Source organism: Pelecanus crispus, chromosome 3 (genome assembly GCF_030463565.1).
Source record: "Pelecanus crispus isolate bPelCri1 chromosome 3, bPelCri1.pri, whole genome shotgun sequence".
Taxonomy (NCBI): domain Eukaryota; kingdom Metazoa; phylum Chordata; class Aves; order Pelecaniformes; family Pelecanidae; genus Pelecanus; species Pelecanus crispus.
Window position 1 is genome coordinate 90,646,308 of NC_134645.1, and position 27,124 is coordinate 90,673,431.

At 44.0% G+C, this 27,124-nt stretch overlaps 1 protein-coding gene across 1 annotated transcript; it reads left to right on the forward strand.

Annotated features, from left to right (window-relative positions):
- The first annotated feature begins 6,471 nt into the window (after positions 1-6,471).
- RRAGD (Ras related GTP binding D) lies at positions 6,472-26,628 on the forward strand. Its single transcript, XM_075707338.1, has 7 exons — positions 6,472-6,619; positions 13,477-13,772; positions 14,166-14,365; positions 15,357-15,471; positions 21,319-21,461; positions 23,276-23,424; positions 25,285-26,628. Exons 1-7 carry the CDS (start codon positions 6,472-6,474, stop codon positions 25,434-25,436), a joined length of 1,203 nt encoding a protein of 400 aa, XP_075563453.1. The 3' UTR covers positions 25,437-26,628.
- The last annotated feature ends 496 nt before the right edge of the window (positions 26,629-27,124 follow it).

Genomic DNA, 27,124 nt, shown 5'->3' on the forward strand with positions numbered 1-27,124 from the left:
TGTCAAATGGTATAATTATTTTAAGAACCTAAAAGTGCTTTACAAACATTCATTGTTACGCCACCCATCCAAACAGATAAATGTTGTTAGTCCCATTATACAGATTTAGAGAGTAAGGGACAGCAAGGTTCTTTTCTTACACCACAAAAAGACTCACTGGCAAAGTCAAGCAGAGGCGAAGCTGAAGATAAATGGAGAAATACAGCTCGAGGCTCAATTGCTCATTACCATGCCCTACAAGTACCTGATTTATTAGGATCTAATCAAGTCCAAGAACATCATAAGTTTGACAGTGTAAACTCCAGAACATGCCACCTGTGACAGAGCACGATGCTAAGCCTGGTGCTGCAACTACATTATATCAGCAAACACTGGAGTCCTATTTGTGGAGCCTGCTTCCCACAGTTTCTGTTCCCCAAAAAAGAAAAGAGCTCTGCAAAAGAGCCTGAAGAAAAGTACCTGGATGATCAGGCGGTTGATCACTTTATTTTTACCCATCATTTACTTATCATTTAATTTCTAGTGTTCAAAGCCAGTCTCCTACATGAGGTTGATAGCACTGTCTGGGTAAATATCAAGAAGTAGGGGAAAGTGAAAACTTTCCCAGCTGAGTACTATCACAAAGTGACTTTTGAATTTTATTACAGTTTCTTTTCAAACAAACAACAAGGAGAGAAGCAATGAGATTACTACTGTTACAGAATTCCCATCCACTCCCGCAGATGAACACGTCCTCACTAACACAAACAGGCTTATACCATCTACATACCAGGCTTCTAAAAAAGGATCTCTATAGACCTTAAGCACTCACTGAAATCTAAAGGCAGGTGCCTAATAGTTTATGGAGCCAGCCAACTGTAGTTTTGGTACATGCAGTGGATGTAACTAGTATTTTCTCCTCAGAAATTACTATTAAGTTCTGAATTAGTATCATTAGGCTATGTCTTGTGGTCTGCAGCGCAACTTTGTTTTCCAAGTATCTAGAGAACGAAAATTACACAATACTTGGAACTTGAACCTGCCAAAATAAGTTGTTATAAAACTAGCTGCACACCCAGACATATCACACTGAAAGCAAGCAAGTTAAGCAAATAACATTCTCCTCAGAATAAGCCATGTACTTAAACAGTCCTACTAGAGGATCTGGATCATGCCTAACTAATGCTGCGTAAGAATTTAGTTTTTGTTACATTTTTTTTCCCCCTTTGAACAGAGATGGATTTGCTGATCTGCCCAGCAGACTGCTCCTTTAACACTGGTAGGACATTTTAAGCTCATTTAAACAACTAATGGAGGGAAGATGCCCCTGCCAGTAAGACACTTCCTACCCCTCTCAGTTTTTTCCCTGTGAATGAAAGGTAGACAACAGCAAACGACATGTCTTTTTGCTCATGTGTATTGAAGAAATACCAAACAGAAACCCAAACAATCACTTCACACATAATTATAAAAATATGAAGATAGTGCTTATGCCTTTTAAAAACCTAGAATGCTGTCTACAGGCTATGCTACAATGCACACAACACCCCAGGGCACGGTAAGCCCTTCATTAATGCTGGCAATGAAACGAACGCTGCAGAACAATTACACGCCGTAGCCATGGATTTCTAAAATCAGAGAGCTCTACCAGCAGCGCGCGTATACTCACAAGGTGTTGAGTCCGCCGGGGAAGCTGCTGTTTGCGGTAAACTAGTGGAAATATGTTCAGCGGAGTTTTCAGGTGATGTCAACAACAGGAAGGATGACTTTGAGCCAGATTTCCATTTCTCATCAGACGCGGCCTTAAAAGTTGCAACAAGAGCGTTAAAGGCTCCTCGTTTATACCCCCAAACCTGCAATTAAACCCCTATGTAGATACAGGCTCCTGTATCTGCGCGGCGGCCCGGAGAGTTCGCCTGTGCGTGAAGGGGGGGGGGCGGGGAGCGCCCCTCCCCGGACCCTACTCCGGGGCCCGTCATAAGGGAACACTTTAATTACTCGGGCACTGAGCACCGATTTTGCAGGGCCCGTACCCAGCTGCAGCCCCGCCACAGCCCCGCCACCACCTGTCCGCTCCCCGCGGCCCCTCCGCCCCCGGCCCCGGCCCGCCCCTCACCACAGCCACACGCAGCCCCGCCGGCCGGGCGCAGCTCTGCGCCCGGGGGCCCAGGCGTGCCGGTGGCTCCCCGCTCACCTGCGCTTCCCCCCGCGGCACAGGCTCCCGTCGGGCGCGGGGCCGGGCACAGCCCCGCCGCCTCCGACGGCGCCTCCGCCGCCGGGCTGGGCCGGGCCGGGTTGGGCCGGGCCGGGCTGGCTGCTCCGGAGGTGGCGCCGCCGCCGCCGTGCCCGCTGCGAGGGCGACACCCAGCGGCCGCGGCGGGCGGGCAGCGCCCCGCCATCCCGGGCCGCCTCCGCCCCGCCGAGGGGCCGGGGCAGCGCAGGCCTCCCGCCCCGGCCCGGGTGGAGCCCCCGGCCCCCCCCGGCAGCCATTTCCCGCTGAGGACACGGGAAGGTCGCGCGTGGAGGCGTGGGGCCACGGCCCCTCCCTTACCTGGCACCGGCGCGGGCAGCGGAGCCAGCGGCGGGCAGGGGTGGGCGGATGCGAGCGTGGAGCCGGGCCGCCAGCGGCAGCAGGGCCTCCAGCGGCAGCAGGGCCGCCAGCGGCAGCAGGGCCGCCAGCGGCAGCCGGGCCTCGAGTGGGGCGAATCACCCGCCGCTGGCCAGGAACGCTGGGCGCTGGCCGGAGCGATGCTCCTGAAGAGCTGGACGCTCTCCTCACCCCAAGCTCCTTCGCAACTTCATTGTGGAAGCTCGTCATAATTTGCGTAGGCGCAGAAGTGCTCCAAAACCAATTTCGGGGAGGCCAGATGCCATTCCCTCCAGCAGGGAGCCAGCCAGCGGGCTTTGAAGTCTGGGCTGAAGGTCAGAGAGGGCTGACTTGAAAGCTCACTGTGCCTCGCCTGCCCCTCTGGCTATTACAACGTCCCCGGGGGCCTTCGGGTCACCCAAGTCATGCGTACGTGTGGGCAACTACGTGTGTGCACACCGGTAATTCACAAACTGGTAGGGAGGCAAGTTAGACGGGACCGTCTGCCGACACCAGTACAGGAGAAAGGAGTCTGTGTGAGTAGGCTGAGGAAAATGATAAAAGCGGGATCTGAAGAAGGAGGAGAAAACAGCAGCTGTAACCAACGCAATGCCTGATCCCGCGGGCACATCACTTTCAAAGGCCATTCCTCTGGCTCGAAGGCATTCTCAGAATGATGCCCTAAATGAACTAAGCATTGAAGTATCACAGGCACTATCTAGTTATGTGATGAATATATTCTTCTGAACATTTTTGCAGATGATTCTACTTACGCATTTTTCACTAAACAGTTACGGTGGTATTTATCGTTCTGTGGCAACAGTCACACCATAGGTTCACAGGAAACCCCTTGGTGCTCCGCAGGAAAGATTTACTGACTGAATTTTGTGTTCTGACGCCTCTCTGATCTCGGCAAAGTTTTGTAGCTTTGTCAAAACTACAGCGCTAGTCTGAAGTCTGGTGTCATTACTGAAATTAGAATGTAATTGCTAAAATACATAAAAATATGTTGTGATTCCTCACACTACAATTTTGTTTGCTCGTTTCCATATTCAGGATAGGCCTACATCATGGGAATTTTATTTTACTTGATACTGTGTAAAAGTCTGATGGAGGAACGGAAGCATTCGTGTGAGTAACAGTAAAGCTATATGTTAAATAAGTTCCATATATGTAAATGTTTGCAGGACTACTTTGGCTATGTTTGATCATTATGATTGAGAAACAAGACATTAACACATTGCAGAAAAAGGCTTTCTTGGCACTGATCTGCCACCAGTCTATTTAATGGGAGTTTTCCCCCTTTAACAGAAGCAGGATGAGACGCCATCATGATCCTGCAAACCTAGATGCAGACGGGCTCCCTTGATTGTGTGGCTGTCAGTGGGACCATTCCCTGTGCTTAATTATCGTTCACCTTTTTTAATCCAGACAGCCAATTTTGTATTCTTCTGGATTTTTTTTTTTTTCTGTTGGGAAGAGAAATTCATGAGGGATTCCCTCAGTTGCCTGAAACAGAAAGTATGTCATGCCCATGAACTGCAGCTCCCTGCTGACAAAGTCCAGTCGTGTCTAATATTGTACAGGTCATAAATTCAAAGACTCAACCCCATGTCTACCTGCCCTTACTACAAGTCCTGCGACGGAAGGCTTGGGTGCTGTTTCATTATGTGCAACGGGCTTCAAAGTTAAATGACGTGACAAAAGAAAAAAGAAGGAAAGAAAATGGCCAGGTGTAGAGGGGACAGAGAACAACGTGGTGGCAAAGGGACAGAGGAGGAACAAGTCCTGAAGCCTATATGGAGTCCAGGACAGATCATATTGCCAAGGGGTTGGCAGAAGTGCTTCAGGCCTACTCTAAAAAACTATCTGGTGACAGGCCTGGAGTCTACGTGGCTTTGAACCCAAAGCTGTGGTCAAGCAGGAGGTCACCAGCATCAGTGTTGTGGGAAGAGCTGCACTGTAACCTGTCCCGTCATTCCTGAGCTTCTACACCCTGATTTACTATTTTAATATCTCCAAATCATTCTCTCTCTCTCACTGCTGATGTTTCATAGCTCCTTGTATAAAAGAAACCTAATACAGACAGTCAGATTTCTGGGCAAGACCCACTGCCCATAGCCAGCCTTGAAAGCTAGTAGCCCTTTCTGTGCAGATGTGGTTAGCCGATGGTCCTTCATTACAGACCTGGAAACTTTCCTCCTCTTTCCATCAGGAGTTTTCAGCAGATTAATGCCTCCTCAGGCTGTCCTAAGACACAATGCTGAAAACATGACTGGTAAAAATTCCTGCTCCAAACTCATGTCCCAATTCCTTGTAAGGGATTTAACTTGGAAATGTTTCCCATAATCTTTTGGTACATTCTTAATGTTCAAGCAAAACTTCCAAGCAAGTTGATAAGTTGAGAATTAAGAAAGGCATTTCAATAAATTTGTGTATTGGTAGACTTGTCATGATGTGGAACATAACAGGATTTCTCTCCCTCCCCAGACAAAAGTGTGCCTCTTATCTCAAGTGGGTTAATACAGCGGGAAGGCCTTGTGATGAGAAGACTGTCATGCAGCGTAGAGGTGGGAAAATAATCAGCTGCAAGAAACACGTGGAGACTCCAAACATAAGTCCAACCATTACACTGAATGCAAGGAGGGAGAATGAGACAGGAAGAAGTAGTCAGAGAGAAACAGAAACAGAGGAAAATGCGCTACTGGAGAATTAGGAACGCAGCTGCCAGTCACCACAGCGGGCGGCGTGGGACGACAGCCAGGGGCTAACACACACGCTCCGGTGCTTGGACTGCTCCAAGACAGGAGGAGCAGCACCGCGAACTCCTGAGCAGGGGCCTGGCTGAGGGGCAGAAGGTCTGCCTTCACGGAGCAGGTCCGGAGGAAGCAACGGCAGGCAGCTGAGCGCACCTCAGCCTGTCAGGGGCTTCAACATCCCATCCTCTTCCAAGGAAGTTTCACTCCTATGGCTTTCTTTAGTCTTCCTTATTCATCCAGAGTGTTATTTCTAACATAGTCTCACCCGTGCTGCAAATGTGTTACCATCCACCATCAGTGCCTGGCTTAACATTTTGGGCCTGGCCATACGACGACACGGTCGGCACGGAGGGAGCGCCGGGCAGGCCGCGGGCAACGCCACCGGCACCGTTCGTGCCCCGAGCGGGCACGGCGGATCCGCGAGCTGAGCGGCGTGGGGCAGACATGGGCCCTGCCCAGGTCCCACGTTTTGAAGGCCGAGGCGCACATGGGGCGACGCAGGAGGGCCCCGAGAGCCCGCTTTTGGGCTTCGTGCGGGGTGAGGCGGCAGGATTCGACGGGCTTCGCAGCCCCCCGGGAGGGCTAACTGTAATAAAGATGCCTGCGATGATTTTGGGGCCGCGGAGCGGTACACCCGGCCGCCGCCGCCACGCCGCCCACCCACCCCGGTTCCCCGCACGCCGGAGGCAGCGCCCCGTCCGTGCCCCGGTGCCCCGGGCGGCTCCAGGCCTGCGTCGGGCGCCGCGGGACGGCAGGGCCGGGGTCGGGCGTGGGCGGCGGCGCCCGGCAGGCCCCGGAGCCCGCCTGTGAGCAGGGCAGCGCCCGGCAGCGCCGGGTGCCGGCGGCGGCGGCGCCGGGCCTGGCTGGGCGGCGGGGCGGGCGCGGAGGCCCCGCCGGCCCGTGACCGGCCGCGTCAGGTGACGCGGGTGACGCCGCCTCCCCCGCCCGCTCGCTGCGCGCTCCGCCGAGCGCCGTGCGGGGGAGGGGAGCGGCGGCGGCGGGGCACGGCACGGCGGGGCACGGCGCGGCGGGGCACGGCGCGGCACGGCACGGCACCTGGGCCCCCCCCCCGCCCGCGGCGAGGCGCGTCCCGAGGCCGCCCGGAGGCAGAGGGGCTCCCGGAGCCCCGCCGGCAGCGCCGCCGGCATGAGCCAGGTGCCGAGGAAGCTGCCGGAGGAGGAGGAGGGGGACGATGAGGAGGAAGAGGAGGAGGAGATCGTGGGCTTGGCGGGCTACGCCGACGGGGCCGAGTCCTTCTCGGACGGGGACGCGGAGAGCGGCGGCGATGAGGCGTGTGAGTGCCACCCGCGGCGGCCGCAGCCGGCGGCGGCACCGGGGGCGGCGGCGTCGCGGCCGCCGTGGGGCTGCGGCTGCTCCCGGAGAGCCGGGGGAAAGGGGGCGGGGGGGGGCAGCGGCCTCGGAGGGGGCTGCGGGGCAACGAGCGCGGGTGTGGGGCGAGGCGGGGCGGGGGGCCGAGGTGCGGGGCAGGGGCGGCCTCCTGTGCGCGGAGATGCGGGTGAGGCGGGGCAGGGGCCGAGGTGAGGCGGGGACGGTGGCGGGCGGGACGGGGCCACCGCTGGAGGAGGAGGTGAGGTTTGGCTGCCGGGGCGGGGGTCGGGCCTGGCTGCCTGCGGATGTGGGTCAGGGAGGAGGCGAGGCTCCCCGGGGATTTGGGGCACGGCGAGGGTGAGCGGGGCCCGCAGGGAGCCGGGGATAGCGGTGTGGGGGAGAGACGAGGCGCCCGGAGGGAGGGCAGGCCTCGCTGGGGACGGGGGTGGGTGCTGCGAGGCGGGGGTGCTGCGGGGGGGGCCGTGGGGGGCGGCGGGACGGGGAGGGGGTGCTGGCCGGTCGCTACCGCGGGGTCAGAGAGAGCGGGGAGCTCTGAGGCGGGAGCAGGGCAAGGGCTGACAGGTGGGAGGAAGGGCTGGGGCGGAGGGAGGAGGCAAAAGGAGTGCAAGCGAAGTGGGGGGGGGGGGGGGGTAAGCTCCTGTCCACATTTTGCCCGTCTGGGGTGAGAGTTACGAGCGGCCACAGCCTGGTGATGTGACTTGAGTGTGCCAAGGAGGCGGGGGGGGGGGGGTTGGGTTGGGTTGGGTGTCGGGCTATAAAAGGCAGCGGCAAACGCGCAGCTCTGCGTCCAGGGCTGCTCTGCAGCTGCGAATGTCAGTCCCCGCAGCGGCAGGCTCCGCTAAATGTCTGCTGTCCGTCCGTCTGTCTGTGCGGATGAGGACCCGCGTTCCTCCCTGCGTTATCTGTGTCGGTGTGGATGGTGGTGCTAGGAAGGACCGGCTTACCAGGAAAAGCAGCCTCATTCAGGAAAAAGAGGCAATGCCAGCGCAGAGCCTGTTGCTTTCATTCAGAGCCCGAATTCATTCTTCGGAGACGTATTCCACAAAGGAGCTTGGAGAACTCTCAGTATCTCAGGGCAAAAACAAAAGAATTGCTTTTTTATAAGAGTATAATAGAAGGCCACATGTTTTAAGGCTACTTTGATTATTAGCATGCAGAACCCTTCTCCTTAAAGGCCCAGTCCTACAGGCTGCCATGGGAGGTATCGCATTGGCTAATGCAATTTCGGGGAGGGGGGGAAGGTCAGTGCTTTGAGCGTAAGCCTTCGTGGTGAAAGGCGGTGGGAATGCTGGGATGTAAGAGCTGTAGCTGAGGCTAATTAAAGTCTTACTTGAAACTACTAAAAATCGCCTGTATTTCGATGCAAAGAGAGTATCTTTTAGCATATTTCTTTAGTGCAAAACTAACTTAGCATTTTCTGTAGAGAATTAATCCATATTCTGTCCTCAGAGGAATTTATTTGAATATTTTTCAATAGGAACTTTATTAGACTGCTAAAAATTTCAGTTGCTTCTTCATAGTAATACCAGAATATCATGCTTAACAGAAGCAAACCTTTACATCCTGAATAGCAGGAGAAGACAGCCCATGCAGAGACGTTTTTTATGTAGGATTAAAACAAAGGGCCATTTTAACAGTCCAGATCCCCTGGCTTTCTGTTTCATTCTGAATTCTCTGGGGCAAGAGGCATAGAGCTCTGTAATGGAGGGGGTTGGGATTTGGGTCTGTGTTTTGTGTATTTCACACTGGGCTGCAAGGCAAGGGGCTTTCCTTTTCCCAGTTTTTGTTCTCTCTCTTCCTGGATCTGTACAGCAAGTAGTACAAAATTCAGTGTCACAGCCTCCACTCTTCTACAAAGAAAGAATGGAAAGGGCAGTATAAGGAGAACAGCTTCAATGCGTGGCTGTTGAAAGTGAAGGGAGAAGCCAGGCTTAAAAGTAAAAACATAATTGTGCTTGTAGGTATACGGGAGATTTCAAAACGTCTTATTGGTCATCTCTCACCCCATACTGGTTTCTTGTCTCCAGCCTGAATGCTGAAACCACGTCTCTTGTCATCTTCTTATTCTTCCTACTTTACACATGGGGTCATATTCAGAGACCTTAAAGCACTTAGTCTGCGTAAAGCCTAGTCATATTTTTGATATATGCAATTAAAAAATATTTAGAAGCGAGGAAACCCTCTGCAGAGCGTCCAAGGAAGTAGCTTTAAGACATATCATTGCACAGTGCTGCACTTGTGGCAGAGTGGAACCAGGTCTTCTGGTTCTGAGTCTTTTCTTTAGCCACAAGAATTTCCTTCCACCAGGCATTTCTGCTATGTTTATGAACCCATAGTAGGTGAACAGCTTTCTCGATCGCATATAAGTGTCTTCTGTTAACTCTTCAGGCTCAGGCCATCTGTTTGCATTGAAGATGTTCATTGTATGTGTTTTGTAAGGCTATTGTCTTGAGAGCGCTCCAAAGTGCTGCAAATACTGCAGTCACAGTAGTACTGGAGATGCTGCGAGGTCAGTGGGCTTGAAGGTACATGAGTGGAAAGTTTGGGACTGCTAATTCTCCTTTACACAAAAAAGATTAAAACTTAAAAATAACATAATTGCATTAGCAGGTAAAAGAATAGTCATTAGAAGCTGTATTAGTTTAAAACTAGACTCAGAAGCTTGTTACCTTACGGATGGTAACAAGAGCAAAATAATTTCTTTTGGCTTGATGTCACTTGAGCAGATGAACTGCAGTGCTTTATTTCGATGTTTGAAAACTGGCGAGATGTACAAATACACCTTCCAATGTGGCATCCCTGTCACACATGCCTGTGAAGCACTGATAGTCACCTGCCCTGACAATTAATTGCAATTGATGTGGAATTCAGGATGGGCTTCAAAAACTTTTTTAGTTACCAGTGAGGATCTCTAATAGCGTGAAGGAGATATGAGAGTATTCATTGTGTGCTCTGCATCCTGGTGAGACAGGCCAGGACTACTGTGTGCAGTTCTCAATTTACTCCTCAGAGCTGGGCTCTTCTGCGTGTTGCAACGCACGCAAATTGCACTCCATAAGCAAGGACACAGCTGCAATTACAGAAATTTTGTAACAAATTGAATGCTTCTCTGCGGGGAAAGTGCTTTTGGGTTTGTTAATTTGTGAATACTTCAAAAGATACGGCCTCTAACCAGCATGACTTCTGTTCTTTATGGCTGCTTAGAAAAGTTGAAACATGAAGGACTGTTGATAGACATTAGAAACTGTCCTTTTATAACATTTACTCTTTGCAAAAGTGAATGAAGCAGGAAATGTGTTGCATCTCACAATAGGGAAAATTATCTTTCCCGTTACAAAATAGAGAAGAGTTTAGTGTTTCTCTTGGGCGTATTATGATCTCACTCAGTAACCTAGTCTGGGAAGTTGCAGTGATACATCTACTGGCATTTCTGTGGCAAATTAAAGAAGGAGTTGTCATGTATTCTGCAAAGGAATGTGGGCAGGCAGCACATCATCCAATTCCTTTACATATAAGGTAATCTCTTCACCCTCTCTCAGAGGAAAGCGCTATAGCAGCCTTGCTATCTAGTCAGGTTTGGACGATACTCATTTACATTTCCCTGGCTTTGAACTGGCAGGATTTCAAAAGCTAAGTAAGTGTCTTACTAGCAGAAGACCTAGTGTTCATTCTTCTCATCAGTAACTCTGTTTGCACTTGCAACTGTATTTTTTTTACTATGGTTTTAATATAAAGCAATTTCGTTCTAGTAAGTATCACAGTCCATAAAAATCTAACAGCCTGGAATAATTTAATACAACAACGAATAATTTAATACAACAACAATGTAAACGCCCAAGTTATTTAAAATATTTTTTCAGAGACATGTGAATTTTTTGCCTATTTCTTAAAGAAAAGAGAATTGCGTAGGTAGCCTGTCTTCCGGTTGTCTCATCACCGGTCAGAACTTTGGAAACTGCTGTCCGCCTTCAACCGAATTTGAACGACAGACGTCTCAAAGATGATTAAGTTCCCACAAGTTTGATGAAAAATGACGTTCAGAAGAGAGGAGAGACCCAAATGAAAGCTTCCTCAGAGGGACAGGCGAGCAGATGCGTGCGTTCTCTGCGGCAGCAGCTGGCAAAGCGGTGTACGTGTGTGTATGGTCTAGCCAACCGGCATGTGTTTAGCTCCAGATCAGCCACAGCCTGTCATATCTGTTATTTGGAGGATATGTCATAAGACATACAGGGGGAAGTTGGTGTTATTGTGGTTGGGAGAGGAAGGGGACACAAAGTACAAATCCATAGCAAATGAGACTTTGTAAGTTCTGTTGTGTACAAAGAAAATGGCAGGGGTTTAAATTTTTTGAACCACGTGATAAAGCCTCAATGAAAAGACTGTTCTTTATATGCCTTCAGAAAGTATTTTATTCAGACTAGTTCTTCTAAAGCTTGAATAAATTATTTTCCCTTCTGATGGCCAAAATGCAAATTGCATGATGTATGGGTATATGCACATTAATGAAACTATGACTGTACATTTGGCAGCTGTGGAAAATTTGTGCATTAGAGGCTGGGGTGGAGGAAATGCTGTTAAATCCTGTACCTTTGTTTTGCTTTATTGACAAGACTGTACCCCCAAAACATAAAATAGTGTTACATCATCCTAGAGCAGATGTTTATTATTCCTCTATAGGTGTGAAGTATTGTAGGCCCATGCTTTTTGCAGCCACAGGAGGGTACTATCACTGTTTGGATCAACAGGAGGAGTAGAGTAGCGTGTTGACTGCAGTTTATTACTTCCTAAATTTGTTGGCTGTGGGTCAGTAGAAGTTGGCCATTGCCGCATTAGGAGGATGAGATTCTTACAGAGTTCCCTGTTGCTGTTCTGCGTGAAGGGGTTTCGTCTGTGCACTGCTCCTGCCTGGCAGTGTTTCATGCGTGATAATTAAGAAGAACACAGTAAGTGGTAATACCTGTCAAGGCCTTTCAAATGTATTTAAAATGGATAGGATCCCACCCATAACGAGTTTTCAACTCCTGCCAGTCCCTGTGGTGACACAGGCCCTCACTGAGTGGCATAACTGCTCAAAAGCCAGTAGATGGTGCCAGGGGGATGTTTTACACTAACACTGCAAGACCTTCAGTTGGGAAGCCCGAATTCTGGGGAACCGAAGCTCAGGAGGCACAAACAGACGGCAACAAGGTTCTGTGCCCTCCTGGCTGGCACATCCTGCTCTTGTGTTTCTGAAAGTTGTGAGTGAGGCTTGAGGAACACAAGAGGACAGACGTGATCACCACCCCTGGACGCAAAACATGCTCCAAGGCAAAGGATTCCTTCAAGCTTTCCATGTTTTTCAGCCCATAAGGCTATGTAATGCATTGACGGGTTCAAATTGTTGTTGCTGAGGTTTCTTGTTTTGGATTTTCATACTTTTGGAGTACAGCTGATCACTTAAAGTATGCAGGGCATATGCAGGAAGGATGCGTATGAACAAATGTGTGCAGGTTTTCTGCAATTTAAAATTTATCCCAGCAGAAAAAGACAAAGAACTGCAATTATGCTGTGCTCTGAATTATGTTGAATAGTCTGTACTGCAGTGCGTGGGAGAAGGTCTGCCTGACAGCTAGTGTGTTTAGCCTGTTGTCTGATCAGTATTTTAAACCTGCCCACTGTGTGCTGTGAGCCTTACTCTGCAGATTTAGCCTTGACAGCTCGGTTTTTTGCATTGCTTGTGTTTGATGCTGCAGACAGGATATCACAGGGGTGTTTGAAAGCTTTTTACATTTATGTGCAGTACTGTTTTCAGCTTGGACATTTCAAAGTTATAGCCCAACTAAATGCGGTAACTGAGACTGTTGTAGCTGTTCTGAGTAGATACACCTGAAACTGAAGTTTGTGTGCTTACAGGTGTGGGTAGCTATACATTCATGTCCTTACAGATATAACAGTATAGTTTACTCCCATAACTACCTTTATGCTAATACAACTCCATCAGCTCTAGAAAATGTTCTGGTTTAGTGGTACCAGTTTCAAACTGGGGCAGGTAACACAATGAAATCACTGTGTTCCCAGGCCTTTGTTTTGCAAATAGGCAGGGGTTATGCTGTAATCTTATTTATTGGATAACAAACTTTTACACATTGTAACACAAATTATTCAATAGCAGGATCAATCCTAACTACCTTAGAAAGGGACTCCTTGTGAGCACAGTATTGTGTTGTAAGTTCCAACACAGAGGAATTGTTTGCCTGCTGAGTTGTCCAATTCCTATAGCTCCTGGGATGTGTGACTTTATTTATTTGTTTGTTTATTTGTTTAATTATTTATTTTTGAGGAAGGAAACCCTGATGTAGCCTTAGGAAGATCACATAGATGTAACTAACACAAACTTACTGCTTTCTTCCAGCGGTGTGATGTAGCTATCAGTTGACAAGGGTATTTGTTACCAGTTCATATTCTTTTAAAGTTGGGTTAGAATGTATGTGGGATAGGGTTAATTAGAGTAAAATTAGGTATTTTACGATATCTGTGTGTGATAACATATTTTTCACATACAAACCGAGGGATCAAACCTTCTGCAGGCTCTGTCTCAGAGGTGAGAAGTAGGTTTTCTGATAGTATAGTCTGAGGGGCAAATAATTCAAGTTAAAATGCCTGTAGCACCGCTCCCTAAGCTTAAAAATTGGTAACATTCACATAAAATGTGAATTCACGAGTAAAAATGTCATGAAAATAAATGTCAAATGCATGCTATCTGACAGTTACTAATTATATTGCCATAGTATATTACTTTTCTTCTTGTGTGATTTTATTCAGTTTTGGATTTCAATGATCCCTTCAGTACTGAAGTTAAGCCAAGAATCCTGCTCATGGGCTTGAGAAGAAGTGGGAAGTCATCCATTCAGAAAGTTGTCTTTCACAAAATGTCACCGAATGAGACTCTCTTCTTGGAGAGCACAAACAAGATCTGCAGAGAAGATGTTTCCAACAGCTCCTTTGTCAACTTTCAGATATGGGATTTTCCTGGGCAAATTGACTTCTTTGACCCTACATTTGACTATGAGATGATTTTCAGAGGCACTGGAGCACTCATATTTGTTATTGATTCTCAGGTAAAAAAAGGGGGTTTAAGCTACCTTTTTCTTTCCTTCCTTCAGCAATAGACAAATTTTTTTCAAAGCAAATAAATAACTTGCATCACAAACACACATTAAAAGAAAGTCATTAAAACCTGAAGAGCTGCTTGGTTATTTTTAATCTCTCTCTGCAGCATGTTGAAAAGTTAACTAATTTGCTTTAACATCTCAAGGTTCTTGCTCAGACTCCTAAGTGATGACAGCATGAGATTGGTGCACATGCTGGATGTAGGCTCAGGCTTCTACTTATAAGAAAGAACAAAATTAAGCTGTTGTTGAACTGTAGCATTATCTAAAAGTAGGTATCATAAAATTTTATATATATTAAGAACTTTCCTGCAGTTGTAGCTTTTCTTTTTCCTTCACTAGGATGATTATATGGAAGCATTAGCTCGTCTGCATCTTACTGTGACCAGAGCCTATAAAGTGAATCCAGATATCAACTTTGAAATCTTTATCCATAAAGTGGATGGTTTATCTGATGATCACAAGATTGAAACGCAAAGAGATATTCACCAGAGGGCGAATGATGACCTTGCAGATGCTGGACTGGAGAAGATTCACCTCAGGTGAGAAGAGCTGCTGTGCAGAGAATCCTAAAGAGGAGAGCAGCTTATTTGACAAGTTACCATTTTCTGTTCTCTTGAAGTAGCAGGCAACAAGCTTTTGATATATGAAGGAAAAGGATAATCAGAGACACTGCATTTGACCTGAGCCAAACAAAGTATCTTATTTCTGATTGCTGTCTTGGAGGGAAAGATGGAGAGGAGATGTGCTTTAAAAACAGATGACAAATACACCAGAGTCTTACCAGTTTTTGCTGCAGCTGCTGTCTTGAAATAAGTTGCTTGGACAGTGGCAGCAACCAGTAGAGCTCCAGCCAGTAGAGCGTATATGCTACCTACATCACTTTTGCCTTCTTTGAAACCTGTCTGCCTCACAGTCCCCTCCCAATCACTAGTCCTCACTGCTGCAGCCTGCTTGGAGCCACTTGGGAAGACAGGTGCTGTATCTTTGCCTTATGTCTGCTGATAAAGCAGATTGTTGTAGAAAATAATGAAAAATAGTGGACTTCTGCAGACTGGGAACTAGAGTACATCAAGTTGTCCTGTCTTTCTTAGCACTTAAAGCCAAGTACAAATATATTAAAAAGAGAGGTCTGCTCCGTGAACATGCCAGCTCTTTAGAGCTCTTAACAACTAGACTGCATCATTACATTGATAAATGGGTCCACAGCTTTCAAAAAGTAGATCACCACAGACATACTCAGTAAAATTCCTTTCCTGCCATTTGAAAAATATTTTCGTAAGAATACCAAGGTGGGAGTTGCATCATGAAGTTCTACACTGAGGTCTAGTTTGCAGTGTCTAGGGGCTTTTTTTGGCATAGAAATCAAGTCCTATGCTTCAATCATAACATGTGACTTTTGATCACAAGGGGTAATTGCATTAAGTGTAGGCACTTGCTGTTTGACAATATTTCATTTCACTCATATTATGAAAGGTACATCATGTTCACAGTATGTGGCTAAAAGGAAAATATGGTGACGTTTTTTTCCAGCTTTTATCTGACAAGCATATATGATCATTCTATATTTGAAGCATTTAGCAAAGTGGTACAGAAACTGATTCCACAGCTCCCAACACTGGAAAACCTGCTTAACATCTTTATTTCAGTAAGTACTTGTTATATACTTTGTCTGTAGATCTGGCTATGTCCAACATGCATGTTCAGATATGCTGTTCGCTGCCTTCTGAGAGATTATGAGCAATGTGAACTCTCAGAGAAATTACCAAAACTTAGTTGAAATGCACCCACATGCAGCTTGGCCTCTCCTCCCTGTCTATTAAACAGTATTGCTGAGCTGCTGAGATACTCACAGTATTTCCTGAATCACATAAAATGGGTTAGCAGCCATCACTTTTCTGCTCATACATTAATTTGAATGTTGCAAAGGCCTGCGCTGCATGCATTTGTTTAAGTAGTACTTAACATTTGTTTAAATAAATTCTTAAAGGAACATCACCTGGTCTGACCTCTTATGTAGAGCTTCCTAGAATTAATTCTACTTTGTATTGAAGTTTAACCTGTTGAAGAAAAGATCTTCTTGTCTTGAATTTTTTAGAGGTAGAGTCCATCACAACTTTCACAGCTCCCAAGGCCAGTTAGAGAGCTTTGTATATCTAGTGGCTTGTTACCACTGTGGAGGTAATTGCTTGTTCCACTGTTCCCATATGTGTGGTCCCTTCCTCTCCTTTGTACTGGTTCTGACACTCTCCGGTTCCCTCCTGGAGTCACTATGACACACACTAATGCACTGTTTAATTTAGTTAAAAGCAGGTCATGGAGGAGTCCCACATCCTCTTGTTTTGGCACAAGATAAAAGATGGGAACATGTGGCCATGAGCAAAGGGTAACACAGTGAGTAGGTCGTGAAAAGGGGGAACTCCCCGTTTTGGTGGTGGTGAAGTCAGGCCATAGCGGCTCCTGAAACTGCACCCTTTCTCACAGTATTCTAATTTTGCACCTTGCATCCAGCATTGGTTTGTCAAGCTTCAATTTCCAAGCAAGGTATTTTGTTGTGCCTTTTTATGATTTTGAAGTAACGAAATTATTTAATATCATTCAACAGCCTGTAAGATAAAATTAGACTTCACAGTTTCTCAGTGTAGGGTGTGAAAATAGAGAGAGAAAAAAGTTGGATGTGTTGCTGAAAGGGAGAGCTAGGATTAGAGGAAGGTCTTTCCAGAACTTATTCTCTTACTAGTAAGCAACAAATTATGCTATTTCATAATGAATGGTTTGTTACAAAGATCTGTTTCTACCAAAATGGCTGGACTGTATACCAGTTATCATCCAGTCTCGAACTCCACTTAGGACAGAAAGGTAATGAAGGAGTGACGACAACGGTTCTGAGGCAATTGGATATTGAATATGCTACACAGTCTTAAAGAGAAGGCTGTCTGAATGATAGTCCTCCTTGCGCCGGAGTCACCCTAGTCACTCATGTTGTGAGTCAGATCTCTGCATGGGGTCTCCTCACCGTTTGGAGTTGGTGAAGAATTTGTACCAAACCACCAGGTGAATTGAGCACGAGCTGCTTCCTGAATGACTGATGACAGTCGCTTGTGTGTCTGGAACACCCAGAAGGTAGCTCCAGTAATATCTAGAATATCAGATGTAATTTGTAAGGAAAAACAAGTCTTTCAAATGAATGGGAAGTCCAGAAAAGTGAGAGGTACCCTATTTCCTCTATTCAGTAGGGGAAGCAGTCCCAGACTGTTTCTTAGCTCCAAATAGAGCAAAATCCAGTTTGTTTTGTTTGTTTGTCCGATGACCTATAGCAAGGTGTAGCTGCATCACTATGTCCTCAGCACTCTTGCTGTCTGTTTTTACGAGTATCTTCTGTCTGTAGACAGGAAACTTGGAATGACTCTATTTGCAATCACAGGAAGACTAAACATCATTCTCCAGCACAGAATTAGTTAGCGGGTGCCTCTTTAGCGGCTTAGTGACAACAAATCTTGACATGGATTTTGGTCATGCCTTACTTCAGGAAGTCAGTGTGCTGGATATCAAAGTGTGGGTGTACTGGTGTTCTAGTTTGGGTTTCATATTCATGAGGATTTGTGTTCATTTGTGCCATGAAGATTTCCAACATGAAAACCTGATGGCTACAAAAATAGATCTGTGATCACTCTTAAGTTCACAGCAGGTTTTTGCCTAACTTTATAGTGCCACAGTGTGTTAGCTTGTATGTTTGAGGAACCATCAGGGTGGTAATACTGCTTCTACATTCTTTAATGTATGCTTGTAAAGCATAACACAACAGTTGGTTTGGCATTCAAAACCCATGTAAATCTTACCTGACTAACACTCTATCAGCTTCATATAGAAGGATGTCTGTTTTTTAATGACTGTGGCCTTACCAAGCAATCAAGTTGTCTGACACAGGAATGTAGATTTTCATTTTAGGGTTGTTGTTGTTGTTGGGGGTTTTTTGAGGAATGTTAAAAAGTATGTGTTAAAAGCAAACAATGAGTTACCATGGTAAAAACAAAATTAAGTACAGTTTTGTTTATTTAATGATCTAAATTTCATAATCTGTAATTCAAATGTAGTATTTAAAATTAAAATTCATTCACTAAATCTGCTGTTTGCTGCAAGACCTGTTTAAATAACTGTCCAAAATTCATTCCTAACTGTAAGTGACTGGTGATATCCTGTAAGTTCTTTTAAAAATTACTTTTTTAGGGCCAAATTCTGGCTTATTTTTCATACTTTTAAGAAGGAAAAAGATAGGCCCATTTACCTGACCTAGGAATTGGAGTAATACTACCAGTTTTACTGAATCCATTCCATCTAAAGAATAGAAACTGCCTTCTACTTTATCAAACCTAGTGTAGTTGAGAAACGTGTTTTGAATTTCAACTACCTCATGGTTTTTAGCTATCCAAAATAAAATTTCATATATTCATTGCAGAAGATTTCTCTCAATGACTCCCTTGGTTCAGATTAGCCGTGGAATACTCTTACATTGATTCAGAGTGCTTGGTAGAGCTTCTAGCGCATGTTGCATCTTCTTTCCAGGCTGTAGGGTTGTGTCAGAGATAACTATTGCTTATTCTGGCCCTGCTCTCATTGACATCAATGGCAGCATTTCATTCAGTTGCATAAGGCAGCTGTTGGCCTTTGTTTCTCTAATAAAGAACCCCCCTGCTCTAGTAACAGAAACAGTTGATGTCTTACTGTCATTTTCCCTGACTAAGCATTAATGATATAATGTCTCTTTGAATAGTATTTTTTATCCACTGTTTCCTGATTTTTTTCAATGACTTGTAATTATTGTTTGTACTGGTATTTTTTTTCCTTGAGCAATTTCGTCACAAACATTCTAGCAAATCCTTTGCTTTTTCAGTTAAAGTTGTACTAAAAACCCCGGCAAATGAAATCTGTGAAGTCATGTGGATACAGTTTAGTCGTTACTACTCCTGGCAGTCCATCCTACCCTTTCGCCGAGGTTTCTGTCACCGTACAAAGTTCGACAGAAGCAAGTATGTGCCAGCTTCTCAGCAGGTCCTACCATGATGTATTAGTTTCAACTGAAAACAAGCATGGTTTAAGTTAAGACACCAAGCTCTGCCCTTACCAGGAGGCATAACTGCTGGCACAGCAAACATCTCAAGATGAAAACCTTTTAAACTGTCACTGCAAGTATAGGCAGGCTGCAGCAGCCGGAGTTCTGAGATGGCAAAATCACCTCTCATTGTTAAATGTTACTATATTGTCACTGGCACCTTAATAATTTAAGGTGCATCTTACCTGTACAGATGAAATTATCACTACGTCTCTTTATATAATAGAAAATTTTATAATTGACTCCTCATGAATGAGACTACAGGGCTCGAGTTCCAACTTCTTTTGTCCAAAATGACTTGTATTTTCAAATATGTATTTTGGCAATGAATTATGGCTATATACTTACATGGTATTTACAGGTGAATCTTGTGATTAATCTTATTTGACAGCATCTGTTGAAGTATGTGAGGTGCTGTCAGAGTTATTATTTAAATATTAAAATTACAGAACTGTCACATGTGGCCAGAATAACCAAATAAATACGCATACACTTTTGTTCTTAGTGCTGAAAGAATGTAGACTCATAGAGCCATGTAGGCTGAAAGGGACCTTTAGAGGTCAGCTCCTGCTCAGAGTCAGGCCAGTTAGAGCAGGTTGCTCATGGCTGGGTCCAGTCCAGCTTTGTGCCTCTCCAAGGATGGAAACCCTACAACCTCTGAGGCCAGCATGCTCCCAGTGCTTCACCACTCTCATGCTAAACTTTTTTTTTCTTGTATCAAGTCAAAATTCCAGCTTGTGCCTTTTTCCTCTTGTCGTTCAACACTGTAGCTCTGAGAAGAGTTTGGCTCTGTCTTCTGTGCACCCTTACATTAGGTATTTGTAGATAGCAACAAGCCTTCTCCAGGCTGAAAAAACCCAGTTCTCTAAGACTCCTTGTACATGTGTGCTTCAGCCCATGTACCTAAGGTATCCACAGTGTATAATTTGTTTTGAATATTTCTTTTATTAAGAAATAAAACTTATTAATTTAAGTCTTTTCCATAATGAAATGCAAGAAATTCACCTCTATACTCTGTTGTTATTATTGACGGGTGTTTTGAGCCTTAGTTGTGTGTGCGATGGTGGGATTGAGCCTATTTAAGAACAAAACACCCAAAATATCGCTGGCCGTTGTTCAACAGCATACCTAGGGTGGAAATTTTTCTACCTACTTTGGGAAATTTGGAAAGTGGGAGGGTCACTTTAGTCTCTTAACTATGTGTTAAATAGTTGACTTAGGAACGAAGAAGAAGAAAAAGGAGAAGTTCTATAACTACAAAGGAAGCTGAAGCTATTAAAACTTGTTAGGGGTTTTCAGTGTGTTTTTTGGTAGTTACAAAACTGCTGTGGCAGCAGCCCCAAACCGTATTAAAAAGGGAAGCCCATATATGGAGAAAATTCTGTTTGATGGGAGAAAGTTGCTTCTCTTCCTTGTATAGGTGGATTCTGAAGTGTATTTTATAGCTTGAGCTTTAGCAATACTGGAAAATTGCCCTTTGTGTTCATGCTGGGACAGCTGCCCAGGTGCAATCCCTTGATATCAGCAAGCAAAGCTACTGTTTTCAGTTAAACAGTACACATTTTTTCCTCTTTTTTTTTCCAGGAAGCAGAGGCTTATGGCAGTTTACTTATCTACACAAAGGGTATGAGCCAGCATTCCTGGCTAGCCTCTGAGAGCTGCGAATATGATACATCTCCAGTATGAAGAGAGTCTTAATCGGCTTGGCAGGATGACAGGAACATAGCTGTCATCACATTAGCAAGCCTTAGCAGTATAAACATGGCTTTAACCACCAATGCTACATGAAAACTGAAAGAGCACCATCAAAATACTGGTCTTTTTCCTGTGATCCTAAAAGTTGTTCTAAGGAACCAGACAGTAAAACAGCTACAGACCCCAGTGAGACAATTTCTCGATTTCCTTGAGAAATTAGTTCCTGAACGCTACTGCCGCCTTTGTCCATCACCTTCTTTTTTTCCTTGTTTCTACCTTCTTACAAGTCCAGCCATGATAACTTTACATCAAAGCTCTCTTTTTATGTCCATTGTTACAATCAAAAACCCAAAAGCTTGATCTTGGAAGATCTTTTCCCCCCGCATTTTCCACTGAAAATAAAAGTAATCCTCCAGATGTTTTCCAGAGAGGGAAAGCTTGGGAGTGTAACTTGGCGTTATGGTTGCTCAGAGGCAGAAACTGTTGGAAGGTCTGTGAGCATCACGGTTTGCTACAAATACAACAGTGCTGTATGTACAGTTCTTTCAAAATGAGCCTGATTGCAGTTTAACTTCCACTTCTTCAGCCTAGCTTTTTGTATAACAGACAAATAGGGGAACAAAAAAACTTGGTATTAATTTGAAGACATGGCTTCCATTTTATTTTTCTTTCTTTTTTTTTCTTAAATAGAATTCTGGCATTGAAAAAGCATTTTTATTTGATGTAGTCAGTAAGATCTATATCGCAACGGACAGTACTCCAGTGGATATGCAAACTTATGAGCTCTGCTGTGATATGATAGATGTTGTGATTGACATTTCTTGTATATATGGGTAAGTAAATTGTTAATGTTTTTCATAAAACTGTGTACCTAGAATCTGAATGGCCTCAAAATTAGAATGGTGTGGGTATAATCAATAATAAGAATGTGTAATTTGTCAGGACAGGGGAGAAGATGGAAATGGCAGGCATGTGAGGTACAGATCCCCCGCCAGCAACAAACACTGTTTCCTGCCCAGCCTCTTTTGTGAACGCCTTCCTTTTTCTATGCAAGTAATTTTATGTGGAGGAAGGACTGGGAAGTAACCAACCTAAAATAAAAGGAAAAATCTAACATTAGCTTTTTCTTCCCCAGGGACAAATCCAACTGAAGGATACCTCCCATTTAAAAAAAAATGTGGGGCCATATTTAGTTTTGTTTACTTTAATAGCTAGTGGCCTCTACTGGCCTCAGAGAACTGCTTCACTCTTGCTTCAGTACTCAGTTCGTCCTCTTTTTCTCTACATGACCTTTGTGGGTTTTGGTGTTTTTTTTTTTTATTTTCTCCTCCTTATACATTAGCACCTGGAGATTCCCTGGAGCATGTACATCTCCTTGCAAGTTACGTTTTAAATGGCTTGGCCCTTGGCCAAATGTAATGCCAGATATTCCTGGGAAAGGCAGGGACACATTAAGAATTAGTGCATTAAGATGCACAGACTTGGAGGCTAAACCGCAGCACGCTTAGAGTGTGGTAGTCTTTGGTAGCCTTGCATTCTTACCCATTGATAGATTTCTTGCACTCTTGGAGAAGGTACAAGGGAGAATCCTAGTGCAGATGTGCACTAAGCATTAGAACATCAAAAGAACAACAAATTGTTGAATACCTTTCCAAAATTTCATAGGTTTGTATATACTACTGTATGTTTCAGATTTTGGAGTTGGTCACTTCCGTAACTGTACAAGAACTTGTGTTTTACAGAGGTATACCATAAAGGACGCTGATTCTGTGGCATTTTTTTTGTACAGAGAAAGATGCTGCTGTGTAGTTCAGAAGACTATGCATTTAATTATTATCTGTACAACACCACTTGTGGTGCACTCTATGCAGAAAATGTTACTCTGACACTGTCTTTGTGTAACCATTTCATTTTATGACCAGAAATATGCTTGCCATGTTTTTAGCTATAGACTAAAGACATGATAGTACAATTCATTTCTTGTCCTCTGTTCCTGGAGCATCTGTGGAACTTGCTACCTTAATATATTATTGATACTAATTGTTCTGGGAGGTTGGTGATAACTGCCCATCTCACAAATTCTGTGTGTGCATTCAGGTATAAAACTAATACAGTGATCATCATGAAACATCATCTGTGAAGGAGAAATCTCTTTTCACAATATGATGTTGCAAAAGCCAACATCTCATGAGGAAAGTCTCCTGATGGCTTAAACTATCAGTCAGCTGCCACTGCTCAAGCGAGGTTACTAGATTTGGAATTATCAGGACAGACTTACTGGTTTACTTTTTAGATAAAGTCATCGTACAGTGCATTGATTACAAGAAAACAGACAACCTTGTGGTAAATGGTAGCAACTAACAGAGGAAAAATTAAGGCTCCAGTTCAGGTACTTAGCAATCAAACAATTTGATTCCTAGCCCCAGATCTAAGATTTGGGGTGTGATTGGATAAATGATATAATCTCTATGTTGTCTTAGTTTACGTAGTGTGTAGTTCGAAGAAGAGTCTCCCTGAAAGGTTAAAATGAAAATTTTGTAAAGTTTGAGATTATCTGGTGAAAGAACCAATGTGGGAGTACTTTTGTTAGCTCATCTGGTGGCTTATCTTTTCTTGTTTGTTTGTTTGTTCAAATATTGCCCCTTAGGCTTAAAGATGACGGCACTGGAACTCCTTATGACAAAGAATCGATGGCAATCATAAAACTGAACAATACAACTGTCCTTTATTTAAAAGAGGTGACAAAATTCCTTGCTCTTGTTTGTTTTGTCAGAGAAGAAAGCTTTGAGAGAAAAGGTATTTTTCCCTTTTCTAGTATTGCATTACTTTTCCCTTACATTAGCGAGTTAATGAATAACTGTGGTTGTCCTTAGCTGATAACAGTCTAGCTGTATCACAAATATTAAAGGTAAGTACAGCTTGATAGAGCTTACCTAATATGTTTAAAGGCATGAAGTATTTGTGCTGGCATTAAGATAAGACGAAATCATAAATGTATTTGACAACTTTCTGATATGAAAGCATATGAAAGTTTACATCCAGTACAGTAAAGCTTCCATCTGCAACAGTAGAACATGTCAGTTTATCTTGGCTAACATTGATTTGTACCTGTTGGTGCCAGCATACACATTTGGAACAGCTTGCGTGCCATAACCAAGGGATTATTGAAACTGGCTGATAGAAAGAAATACGTCCTTGCTTTTCTCATCTCTGAAAGGAGGCTTTTGAAAAGCTGCATATTTGGGAACTAGATGGCTTTCATATTTTGCAGTTAAAGTGCATAAAATTTCTTGGTTATCTCTCTGACCCTGGTCAAGATCAATACTGAATGCTTAGTTCATGATCACTCTGCTTGCTGGCATGATGCTCACTGAGTTACTGATCTTGGTGAAATGCCCTGAGACCACACTGAGCAGTGGAAGAATGAGCCATCATCTGGGCTTGTGTCCCCATCTCGTGATATTAATTCACCAGTCAGTGTTGGTGTGTGTGTGAATGCAGTACTTACACCATGTCTGCTGGGCTGTTTGACAGACTATTTAGCTTTTATTTTATAGAACATCAACTGGTTGAATTTTTCTTTAATACCCATACCTCCTTTATTATCTATGAATGTTAGATGTGGTCAATAAACACCCGTTAGGGTTTGTCCACAACTGCCTCAAGTTGTTGTGTCTACATAGTTTGGGACGCTTAGTGCCGTACCCTGTACTCTTTTAACAGTACAGTTCTGATATTATAATGCAGATTAGCTTTTGGTGCCTGGTGACTTCCACGTAATATTTTGTCTGAACTCTAGGGAGAGGGAAAATAATTTCTGGGAAAAAAATCAAAGTGTAACATGGTGGATTTAAAACCACTGAAAGTATGTATCATCTCCTGAAGCGGAAAATACTGCAGTGTTTGAGTTAAGAAAGCTTATGGCATTAACCTTGAAAGAGGTCATAAGCTCAGTACCAAAATTCTAAAATTGTATTGCACTATTACACAATTGTAGCACCCAGTAAGTCTTCCGACTGACTACTAATATGGCTTTACAGCTTTTCTGTGAGATCGCATTCAGCCCACTCATATGGTAACGTTATCTGCCTATTGTGTATGTATGTAATCTAACAGCATGTCTGTTGTGTTATTTTTTCAATTACAATGCAAGATGAAATATAGCTGGCTGTTATTTGGTAATATTTCTATCAAGTATCCATTTCAGAGCTTATGCATTGTCAAAAAAAAGAAAATTCTTTGATTACTAGATGCTACTTATTTTTATAACAGTTATTCTGTAAAGCAAATTTACAAAATGACACCATACTACAAGACAGATTTTAATTCTTCTTGTAGTATACTGAGCACTTCTCCAAAGCTCTTTATCAAGTTAAGGCTTTGTTATCTGCCAATGAACTTCTATTTGTTTTTTCTTAAGACTAATAAGTGTATTTAATATCGGACAGAGTATGAAACTGTAATGCTCACTGAATTATCGGTATTTATCAAACGTGCTTTTGCTTAGCACAGAAAAAAATGCCTGGGAAAGTCACTGATTATGACCTCCAGAGAGACAATGTGGTATTTCACTAAATATAGAACCTAAGCAATTTTTTCATTACCTAATTTGTATAAATGTCTTTATTAATGTGGAAAACATTTCTGTCTCTGTAGGATTAATAGACTACAATTTCCATTGTTTTCGAAAAGCCATACAAGAAGTATTCGAAGTAAGAATGAAAGTAGTAAGATCTCGAAAGCATCAAAGCCACATGCAAAAAAATAAAAGACCCACTCCCAATGGGACACCAAGAATGCCACTGTAACTGAGGTTTTCTGGCAATGTGGCAAGGAAAGTTTTCGTGAAGTTGATGTGACTTCTGCATCTCATTGCACTGAGTGACGAGGAAGACAAATGGGACTAATGTATTATATGAATTTTCCCTGAACGTTCAGAAAGCACTGTTTAAATATTTTTATCCAATCGGTTTTTTTTCATATAGTGAGCACTTTGAGCAAAATGTTGTATATATAAGCATTGAGGTGAACACTTGTAAGAATTTTCTTAATATATGCTGTAAACCTTTTTCATGCCATATTAAGAAAAAACAGCTGTGACAGAAATACTGGGTACATAATTTGCACTTTTTCATGTTTTCCTTGTGGAGTTGGACTTTGATAAACTTAGTTTTTATGGTGATTTTGATGCATGGTGTCAGGTAAAATGTATGCTGTAGTTTATTTACCTGCTACAATCAAATTGGTTAGTAAACAATTAAGAAAACTTGGTACAATGCCTTTTAAAATTTGTGACGGCTAATACCTAAAATTCATACAGATCTATTTCGTATATTTTTCAATTTGTAAACTGAAGAATAATTTTGAAGTATTACAGCAATAAGCACCTTGCCAGGGATCATAACTGGTAGGTAAACATTAGCTTTTATAAACCAGGCTTTTGGCCAAATTTCATCTAGAGTTCTCCGTAACACTGGTCATGCCCTCTGTTGGGTCTGTTTTTATTATTTACCTCAGCATATACCACTAAAATACGTTTCTATAAAAATAATTGTTTTGTAAAATGGCTCTATGTTGCACTGGTATTTTTATAAGGCTTCAGAGGAGGGTGTTGTATATGAAAGGTTGAATTTATATTGCTAAGTTTGTTTGGAGAGCCTGCACATCTACAGTTGGCACAGTGAAGAATCTGTATGTATTTCCACCCTGAGGTTCAGATGTACTGATAGGAAGTCCTACAGATGTGAGCACTGGTTTCTGACTCCCTCTAATAGGGGTACGTCTGTGACTGAAGTCAAGAAGAGACCATTAAAATGAGGACTGGACAATCTACCTGCTGCAGTAATCGGCGTACATCACTACTTTTTATGTTAATATTGAACATGGGCAGACTTGCCACAGGGTCAGCCAGGACAGCAGAGCACTCTCAAACCTAAAAAGAAGTAAAACTTACTTTCCGAGTTCTGTATTCACTGGTTGTGTTTAATTAATGATACAAAATTATACTTTCTAGTCAAAAGAGCAACTCTGTATTTTTCCCAGTTGCGCCGCAAACCAACTGCACGCGCGGTTCAGCGGTGGTGTCAGCAGCTCTTGGGAGTGGGAAGAGCTTGAACTGAATGGGAGGCAGCTTGCTGTACACCAGAAGCAGGTAAGGGGAGCTGTACCTCACTCATTCATAACCAATCTGCCCCTAGCTGAGATAGCTCTGAAGACAGAAGGGAAGATGGAATTTGAAAGTTTTCTCTTAGCCAAGGTAAGGCATAATGCTGCATGTCTATCAGTGAGTTAAGAGGCCCTAGTGTTTGCTGGCTTCTGTTGAACAAGGAGGGGTTTAACCTGTGGGAAGCAAGTCTAAATTCAGTTGTGGTTTGAATGCAAATGTAGTTTCTGTGTGCTGTGTATTGACACATCTTGAGGCTCTAGTACTATACTGAATATATGAGCTGGGAGAGCCAGTTGGCATGAATGCAAAGGCTCTCTACACAAACATCTG

Bases quoted from the DNA above. Each gene is read 5' to 3' on its own strand.
- RRAGD (XM_075707338.1), top strand. From the start codon at position 6,472: ATGAGCCAGGTGCCGAGGAAGCTGCCGGAGGAGGAGGAGGGGGACGAT. The intron at 14,366-15,356 runs GTGAGAAGAGCT...GTTTTTTTCCAG, and splicing joins CTGGAGAAGATTCACCTCAG to CTTTTATCTGACAAGCATAT. The intron at 15,472-21,318 runs GTAAGTACTTGT...TTTCTTAAATAG, and splicing joins TGCTTAACATCTTTATTTCA to AATTCTGGCATTGAAAAAGC.